Source organism: Charadrius vociferus, unplaced genomic scaffold (assembly GCF_000708025.1).
Source record: "Charadrius vociferus isolate BGI_N301 unplaced genomic scaffold, ASM70802v2 scaffold565, whole genome shotgun sequence".
Lineage (NCBI taxonomy): Eukaryota > Metazoa > Chordata > Aves > Charadriiformes > Charadriidae > Charadrius > Charadrius vociferus.
In genome coordinates this window covers 1,459,303-1,469,566 of record NW_009648358.1, presented here as the reverse complement: position 1 = coordinate 1,469,566, position 10,264 = coordinate 1,459,303, and the positions used below count along the sequence as shown (strand labels likewise).

The window sequence follows — 10,264 nt, the reverse complement described above, 5'->3', positions numbered from 1 at the left end:
ATGGAAAGGGTGAAACCCCGGTGCTGATAAAAGGAATGGGGTACTGGTGCAGAGACCCAGTGTTGTTTTTTTTCTCAGGACATACGGCTTTGGAACTATAGGTGCATTGAAAGCATGCTTCCTAAAGCAATAGTTTTAAATATATGTTAATGAGAGACGTGTCCAGTTTTCAAAGCTGTATCTTTGCCAGATATAGGCAGTGTCCTTCTCAGAGGGATGAGCCACACGAGCTGTTTTCCACCCTGAGCCAGGCGGTACAGCGGGCGACAGGCCTGGGCTGGAGAGCTGAAGCTATTGCATTATACCTCTGCTATTTCTTTTTGTTGTAGTATCGTCCCTATAGTGGTTTGCTGACAAGTTGTGTGTTTTACAGATCAGGTTTGCTTGATGAGGAATCCTTGCTTAAAATCGTATCTAGGATAAATCGGATTTGTAAATCAGACCTTATGGTTCCTATTGGAATGCTAATGATCTCGGGGGGGGGGGCTTGGGTTTTGAAAAGAAATCTAAGCTAATGCTGAGGGTTCCTGAATCAGCTGTTAATATAATGAAAACTCATGTTTAAGGCCCCTTTCAAAATGTAAAAACTTGTCAGGCACTCCTCAACCAAGGCTGTTTGGAACTGCTGAAACATGTGGACTCACCAAAGCATCCTTTGCAACACCTGGCCAGATGTCTGCTGTTACAGTACACCAACTCCAGTGCTGTCAGTAGCAATGAAAACCGGAGCATAATTTGGCTGGTCATGGTTCAGATGTATTTGCTGCATAGATAACTATGCAAGGCAGTTGTAGCGCCCAGCGTGCTTGGCCCTACTGAGGGAGCAAGAATGACTCTTGTCTCAGTTATGGTAGGATAATAAGTTCCCACAACAGTGGGAATTTGCTCATTTTGAATAAGTGTTCACACATTTTGAATAAATGTTCAAATAGTCAAAATATATCACACATGTATAGAGCTTTGAACACTTTGCATTCGTACTAGGTGTGAGAAGGGAGGTGTGTTTCACAAAACCGCTCTAACTGAGGAAGCAGAACAGGAGAAGCCAGAAGAAAAACATGGGGCTCTGACCTCTCTTCCCTTCCAATCTAAGCTAGTCTCTGTTGCTACCACCAACAAATTTCCATGTGAATTAGTAATGTTAGTAACACAATAATGTAGGCCTTATTCAGCGGTGATAGCTGGTGGCATTTTAGCTGCTGCATCATCTTGATCTGATGAAGATCAACACAAAAGTGAAGTGATTAAGACACCAGCAGCTGTGTTGATGCTTTTACTGGTACTAGCTGGCCATTCTACAGAGCAAAATCCTCTTGTAGGTTCAACACTAGCACGTCCTCCATACTTCCTGAGGAAGAAGGAAGCTAACAATTTCTGTGTCTTAAAAGGTACTTTGTATTCAGTTATATAAAGATACCTGTAGCACTACGCATAGACCTTTAGATAGAATCTAAGAGGAAAGAGACATTACATCTGCCAAGTTTCAGGCCAAAGCAGGATTTTATAGCCGGATTGCAAACCCCTAGGATAGGGCTTTATAATGGAAATGCTGACTGTTTTGTATGACTCCAGTGGGTATCAGCTTAAATTCTGGTTATGATGTGCATTTAATGGCATGGGATCAAACATATAGCGTAATGGGATATTTTAAGATACTGTGTTTGAAGAGAATCGGTATTTAAACATTTACAAACCATATCACTTAAATGCTTCTGAAATGTGCCATTCAGTCCTTGGTTGCATGAAAAAGATTTCTAATCACATTTCTCAGAATGAATAGTAGCATAGTTTTCTTCCACAGCTTTAAGGCACTTCTGAGAAGTGGGTTGGTATTATTTTGTTGAACCCTTACTGGAATATTTCTGGGAAATAAAGGTTTTCATTTTTCACTGTGAAGCCCTTTAATTCCTCATTTCAGCCTTTTGAGGTATATTCTGATTTTGCTTGGAGAAGAACTTTGAAGATTTTTTCTCTCCAGTTACCAGTGACTCTCTAAGAAGACAGCAGTTACTAGTATTTGCTGCGTTGTGCTAGACTAATCTGCTTTTTTCTTATGCAGTATCTTTCATATATTTCAAGTTAAGCTGATAGCATAACAGTTCTCTCTCTCTTTCTCTCTCAGACATACACAACCTAATACACTTTTTTCTTTTTTTGCTGAGAAAGTGGTTGCTCCAAAACGGAATCTGACGTTCATTAGTTGTGTAGGTTGACAGGAAAACTTGCTTTAATGAAGATGATGACTAGAACTCTCACTGCTTTTACTGCAAATGGGAACATAGCGTTGAAAACGGCTAGTTTTGCTTATTACTCAATTGCCGTCTGGAACATAAAGCCATATACTTTATCCTAGAACAAAAGCTTCTCCTTCAACTGTTATTTACTGAATGCTAACTGAAATTGTTTCAGTGCAGAAGGTTAGGAAGTTTCAGAGCTAATCCTAATAAGTTTGTGTAATAGTTCGAATTTATTTTTAATTAATCAGTGATAATCTGTGTGAAGATCTCAAAGCACTTTGATACCATAAAAAATGGAAACAATCTTTGGAGAAGTGCCAGTCCGACTAAGCCAAGGAGACTCTGTCACTGGTTTCTGTTAAGCCAGAGCTCCACTCCCGCCACAAGCCCGTCCAGCCAGGAACAGGGGAACCACAGTACTTTGCTTTCAGAAATTGCAATAGCAGAGTCACGGTGTCAGTCCTGTGGTTTGCGCTGGTTCATCTTTGGGATAATCCTATTTCTCCTGTTGAGTATGCAGTGTGCAGTCTAGAAGAAGGGCTTGGGCTTTCATCCTGTAGTTGACTCATTTGTACAATTTTTGAGGAACATAGCTATAAAAAAGACTCCCCAGTATATTTTATTTCTGACATTTTGTGAATCACGGTATTTTTTAAGCTTCCTTTATATCTGAACACCTTTTCAGGGAATATGGAAATTATATGATTTTCATCCTTTAAAAAACAAGTAAAAACTGATGATATATTATGAATGACTAATACCCGGAATTCCAATTAGTTCAGCAGTTGACAGAAAATTAAACTTCTGTCTTAATCCTGTGGTAAGGTCTGAATTATTTAATTGCCTCATTCCACATGGTTCTTATAGGCGTGCTCTTTTTTTTTTTTACTTTTGGCAGAGTCAAATGACACAAAAAGGTACTGTAGTTCTCTTGAATTTATAGGACTTTATAGGAAAAATCAGTAGTCTGAAAAGACACTTCACATTATTTAATAATTTTGCAGCAGCCTATCGTTTGTTTGACAAGAAATAGAAAATATTGAGATGTATATCTCAAGAGCAGAGTTCCATAATGAAAATACCTATATATATGCTTTGAACGTACAAGCTGCACTACTTAGGACTTTTGAAATTTGCTAAGAGCATTTTTTACAAGTGCAGTCGTTTTCACTAACTTTCCTGCTTTCCATTTGGATGAAGTATCATCTGTCACCACTCAATCATTTTTTAAGCTATTAAAAAGGCATGTAATTTTAATTTTTGTGGCCCATTAGTGTGCAAATGCCATTGGGCTTGTTTAGCCTGAACTCATGGTCTAAATTCAAATCCCTCTGCTTTTGAGGAGACTGTTCACCATATTTTAGAAACAGAGCCATCATAATCTAAAAATCAAGATATGAAAATAACTAGAAACAAGTATTATTTAAAGATACTCCACAGGGAGCAGAAATGGGTACAAAATTTTTCCAAAGCAATACAGTGAACAAAACACAGAAATATGATAAAATAACGTACAGCCTGATAAAGTTGAAATCACAATTTCATGATCTCACTAAACCTGGGGACAAAGAATCCCAAAAAGCTAGAAAAGCAGAAAGCATTAACCTTGACTGTACTTTGGAGAATATGTAGTATTTGGATAGTCTCTTTATTATTATTATTATTATTAATAATAAACTAATTTATTTAGATGTATGCATTCCTTAAAAAAAAAAATAAAAAAATAAAAAAGAAGTGGAAACAAAAAACTTGAGGGTGGTCTAAGATGTCTGTCTTCTTTATGTAACCTTTTGCATTTTGTGTTTAAGAACTGACATTCCAAATGATTTTCTTTGGCTTCATGCCTGGACTGAATACTGAGGCAGCAAATTAGGAATGCTTAAGAAGTCCCACAAAGAAAGATATTTGCTGTGAAAGTGCAGCTAATGTGACACTTGCACTGGAAGCATCTTAGGCTACTCAAACGATAAAAGGTGGCATGGCTCTAGGTGGTGTGAGGGGAGTGAATGAAGACTGCAAGTACCATTTGCTGAGCTATGCAAGGTGTTTCTTGTGGCCAGTTATCTGCCACTGTGACTACACTGAACACTACCTTTTATTTCTATTCCAGGGGCTAACTTCGTTACTCGAAAAATTAGCCGATCGGTAGCAAAGATTCACCTTGGACAGCTGGATTGCTTCAGCCTGGGCAATCTGGATGCTAAGAGAGACTGGGGCCATGCCAGGGACTATGTTGAGGTAAGCTGTGGGCCACGTGCCTTTTTCTGAATCATCTTTGTGTTGGGGGTAATGCTTATTGCTGTAATTTCAGATCATGGTCCATGGAGGGCTGTCTCAGGATGGTTTTGCCCATCGAGGCCCGTTAACTTTGTCTTGCTCTTGATTTCAGACTAGAGAATTTGGTAACACAGCAGTCTACCCTAGGCATGACCTGAACAGAAAAATAAATCTTTGGGTTTACATTCCTTGACTGAATTCCTTGGGGGAGGGTGCTGACTAAAAAGTGGATCTATTTTAGAGTATTTCTCCTATTGTTCTGACAAATTTTATATCCAATGTTAAGATTTCAGCAAGATGCAATATGACCTGAAGTCAAAGATCCTGTCGGAGGTTGGTGGCCTTTATTATAATGAGGCAAGAATGATGTATATATTAATGATCAAAGGTCTAGCTGATTATACATTAGAAAGAAGCATCACAGCTATGTTGTGATGGCAGATATTGCAACACATGTGCCCGCATCTAGTGTTTGAAATGTTTTCAGTCAGGATTTGTTTCTAATTTTATTCTATGCATCTACTTAAGCAGATAAACAAACAATAGCCCTGTATTGTATTACAAGGAGACATGAATGACCATGTAGGAAATATTGTCTTTACCCCAGGGGACTTTTGTCCCCATTTTGGTGCTTAAAGATTTCCTGTGGTCATTGGTCTATTTCTGTCTTATAATAATTCCTTGCTGGGAAACCGGATTTGGCTCCACCATTCATTGATGTAGTTTAAAAAGATGATGACTGTTTGTTTTGTTTTTCTATATTACAAAGCAAGAAGTAGGAAAAAGTCTGCTTTGGGATTTTTATCATAAATTGAGATTTAAAAGGTAAAATAAAAGCTGAGCTCTCAAATCTTGTTTACAGTCAAAAAGAAACAGCAAGAAAACAAAATTGTAATACCACAATATAAACTTTTGTTATGGATGATATTTAAAAAAGTAAACAGCCATATCCCCTTGGCATCGAAGGGGTTACATCAAGTAAGCAGGAGGGTGACTTTTGGCAGCCTGCTATAAATAAAGTTGACTTTTGGTTCTGTGCTGCATTTGCATGTAAGGTGGTAAGGGCACCATGAATGTCAGCACTATGTCTCCATGACTATTGTTTTATATTTGTGGCTACAGCATTAGTTGAAGCAGTTAATCCAGTAAACCATCCCAACCATGTTTTTAATGGATAAAACTGTAGTCGAGAGTGTTCATAAAGTCAGTTACCAAGTCTCAACTGAAAGGAAGTAAAATACAAGCCAAATGAAATGATCAGTTGCATGAACATAATGAGCATAATTTGCTAGGAGGCATTGGATATTCCATAAATACTTTGGCTATCTCCTTCCAAGACAACTTGCGCCAGATCATAAATCGTGGGATGAATTCTGATGTCTTCTTCCATACGGGAAATCCAGAATAACCCTCTTGTGCCTAGTGGGTCAGACCCTTGTCCTGCGTTCAAACTTTTAAAAATAAAAAGGAAATGAGAACAAGCCTATCCAGAAGAATGACTAGCTTTCAAGGTCTTTGGCCTCCAGAAGGAATGTAGTTGTCCGAGGTCTACAGCACGAACATATGTTTGTTGTGTAAGTAGCATTCCAGACCTTTCAGCTACACGTTTTGGGCCTGTCCCAAAATCTTCTGGAAATAATTCCTCACTAAAATATAGTTCATGTTGAGTATTTTTCTTACCGGAGAGGTACCCCTTCGGATAATGGGAGAGTTATTATCAATTCTCTAATTCCCTGAATATCATGGAAATGTGGTTACAGACAGCCTTCTAATGGCTAAAAAAGAGAGTAACTTTAAACTGGAAATAAACAATTACTTGAGGCTTTAATGGACTGGAAAGTAGGGCTTAGAGATTTAACGTTGTTCAAATAAATACATAGTATGTTAGAAAGCATGATCGTATTTACAAGCATTTGGGGAGCTTCCTTAAGCATATGGTTGAACACATAGGGATATATCTTATCCTCTCCATATGTACTTTTAAATCCCATTGATATTAATACAAGTAACACATGTGCGTATAGACTAGACCATGTACTGTGTTTTCTTTCTCCTTATTTCCTTATTACGGATAATAATAAAACCATAAATACATTCCCTTTTGTTGTTTTATAAAACATTATGGGTCAATTCCTGATCTCATGAAAGTTGATGACCAAACTCCCATTGACTTCATGGAGAGACTGTATCCTGTATGTATTGGAGTGGAGAACGTCTGGTGGTTACAAAGCACAAGCAAAAGTCAGGACTCTTGAGCTTTGATCACATACGTTCATCCGACTGCCACTGTGATTTTGGGCAAATGCTTCTGTATACAGTAAAGCATGGAGGCACGTGTCTGCACTGAAGTGTGTAGATGCCCACCAAGGGATGGGCTGCCAGCGTGCTCAGTCTTAGCTGTGGGTTGAGGTCAGCTTTAGTAGCAGATGATTCAGAAGTCTGGTGTTTAAACATAGGTTCACATCAGGGCAGAATAGTTGGAATATGTGTTTGATTAGGTTTTTGAGCTGTGACTTGAACTGCCACCTGCAGGAACTGAAAAGCAGGAACTGAAAATCAGGTACAGCGGCATTGTGCCAGTGAATGAAAGTCAGGAAGTCTAACTCACTGGAAAGAAAGGTTTCCATTCAGTGTTTGAAGAGAACAAAATATAAATAAGTAGGCAGCAAAAATTTTATTGGGTGGGCAATATCAGAGATGATCAGAGGGCTGTAGCCCCTCTCCTGTGAAGACAGGCTGACAGAGTTGGAGTTGTTCAGCCTGGAGAAGAATCCAGGAAGACCTTATAGTGATCTTCCAGTATCTGAAGGGTTCCTATAAGAAAGCTGGAGAAGGACTTTTTACAAGGGCATGTAGTGATAGGACAAGGGGTAATGGCTTCAAACTGGAAGAGGAGAGATTTAGATTAGATATCAGGAATAAATTTTTCACTGTGAGGGTGGTGAGACACTGGAACAAGTTGCCCAGGGAAGTTGTGGATGGCCCATGCCTGGAGGTGTTCAAGGCCAGGCTGGATGGGGCTTTGAGCAACCTGGTCTAGTGGGAGGTGTCCCTGCTCATGGCAGGGGGGGTGGAACTAGATGATCTTTAAGGTCCCTTCCAACCTAAACCATTCTATGATTCTGTGATTATTAGTTTTATCCTAAAACTATATAAATAACTCAACATTTTTGCAAAAATTGCTGCTGCCTCTTACTCCCCCTTTCTCCATTTTTACTGTACTGTGATCCAACACAAGTCTCATGGTTTAGTATTAGAGATGACGATCAATGCCTCTGAGTTGGAAGAGGAAAAGCAGTATATTAGCGCTATTGATACATGAATCTTTGTCCTGGTTGCAGCAGGGATGGGGTTAATTTCCCCAGGAGCTGGCAGGGGGTGGGTATTTCATCCCATGTGACCCATGCCCGGGCTATAAGAGGCGCTAGCCTGGCAAGGAGAGCAGTCACCACGCGTGGGTGGGCTGCGGTGGTGCGCTGTGGTGGTGCGCGTGTGGGCGCGTGTGGTCGGTGGTGCGCGTGTGGTCGGTGGTGCGCCTGTGGTCGGTGCGCTGAGTGTCGGTACTGTAATTGCATCTTCATATCCCTTTATGGGTGTTATTGTTTTGTTTTCATCTTCCCTTTTGCTGTTCTGTTAAATTGCACTGTTTTAACCCATGAGTTTTTCCCTGTCGATTTCTTTTCCCACGGCTGTGGGAGTGGAGCGAGCGGCTGCGTGGTTCTTTGTTGCCAGCTGAGGCCAAACCACGACACTCTTCTGTGTGCTGTTTTGTTTTGTGAGGGTAATTATACCTTTTGTTTGCTGCAGAAAGTTCTAGTAAACTATCTGCTAGGTATTTTCAAATATTAGTACAATAGCGAGCCTTAACAGTATGACTCATTTCTATGCCATTTATAAAACACAAGCCATCATACACATTTCCTTAGACACTCATCCAAGAGTCTTATTTCAAACAAATACAGATTCTCAGAAACATTTAACTTGGACCATTAAAAAATGCCCATCAATCCATCACTAGTTGGTCAGTTTTTTAATTTCCTACACACTAAATACTGTAAATGAAGTCATGAAGGTATATCTGCAACTGAAACCTTAAAGTGTTGTTCTTGGGACATAGTAGATAGGTTTATTTGTAAAGATGTAAAGGGAAAGCCAACTAATAGAACATAGTCATGTTGGAAAGTGGCTCTGGGAAAAGAGCAAGTTTGTATTAGAGTTTGACAGCTGAGGCTCTTTCTTCCTTTCCTTCAGTTCCTTCTTTATCACCCGCTGATGTTCAGGTTGCCTTCTGCAGTTGCACTGCCCACACCTCAGTGCTGTGCACAGAGCAGGAAGGCTGCACTGATGAATGCTGTGGGAAAGCCGATCAATATATATCTTACAAAAGTTTAAAAAAAACCAAGTCAAAGGTAACAGTTTTAATAGTCTCTAAGTATTCGTTCAGATCAGATGTATTTTGTTTTTTCTTCAACAGAAATCCAGCAGTATTTCAAGCAGTAATTACAGAGGTCTTATAATTGGGTCATAACTGGCTCCAATTCAATTAATTACAGGTCTAGTTAAATGCTTAAAATTGAGCTTGTGCTTAAACTCATGGTGAAAATCAGTGACCATCAAGCAATCAGCTTCCATTAATTTAGATTAAATAATGTAAAAACACCAAAGCAAAATAGAACAGTTTATAAATAAGTAATATAGTAAGTTATTATACAGTCCAACCAAGCACATTAAGAAACTGTTTAAAGAGACACTTTCCATCTTACTTTTTTTATTATTATTATTTGATACTGGTACTGATCATACTTTACTTTGTGATTAAAATGCACAAGAAAATGCAGTCATTTTGCGCATGTTGAAATTGAGATAGTAAAATCTCATCTACAGTGATGTCTTCTGGATTTAAATTTCCAGGCAGCATCACCTGGTCTTTTATTCATGATTCTTCTATTCACTGTTCTAATAAGTAGAGACTGACCCTTGGAGACAGCTGCTACCATTTCTGTTGTGGGGAAATCCCTTCTTGTAGGTTTGTGTGTATGTATAAATATAAAAACCCTTGCCAGACAGAATTATTTAAAATTTTACTTTACTCTTGTGTGTAAGAAAAGGATTCAGCCAGCAAGACTGTTGGCCAAGGCATTTCTAGTCCTGTTGTGTTGTTTTCTTGGTGTGTTAAGGATGTGTCGTCTTTTGTGATATGTTTTACCTTAGTCTGATGAGACCTGAAGTTTTTTCTGGTACATCTTTTCATCGGCCCAATGGAATACTTGCTTGAGAGAGTCTTGCTTTGTTGAATATTGTTGGTTATAAAAGGAAAGTCAGTTATATCTGTCTGTGTAACTATCAATACCTCATATAGTTATAAGATTGGCCCAGGAACTTAAAGGCACGCTTTTAAATTAGGATTATTACCCTTTTGTCATGGACTGAAGTGAAAAATGATTTTTCTTTCTGTACTGCTTAGTTTCTGTGCTCAAAGTTAATCACTTCTAACAAAAGTTAAGAAGTAATTTTAAACCCTCAATGCTGTACTTCTTTGAGCCATCCAGGTACTCAGGAGTATTTTATATATTTCAAAATGAGAACTTTTTCTTTCCATCAGCTTGCTTGAGCTGGGATAATCATTGGCTCTATTAAGATAAATTGATCTTAAAATTATATCCAGTCTGCTCTGATTGATGTGGCGATCAGCTGAACTGATTATCTTACTGCTCCCATCCAGGTGAAGTAATTGTGAGGGCAGCAGGGCT

At 38.9% G+C, this 10,264-nt stretch overlaps 1 protein-coding gene across 1 annotated transcript in view; it reads left to right on the top strand.

Annotated features, from left to right (window-relative positions):
- Positions 1-10,264, top strand: part of GMDS (GDP-mannose 4,6-dehydratase) — a 364,296-nt gene that overhangs the window by 128,287 nt on the left and 225,745 nt on the right. Inside the window, exon 7 of the mRNA XM_009885270.1 lies at positions 4,348-4,475. Coding sequence (XP_009883572.1) covers positions 4,348-4,475 — 128 coding nt within the window. The remainder of the gene's footprint in view (positions 1-4,347; positions 4,476-10,264) is intronic.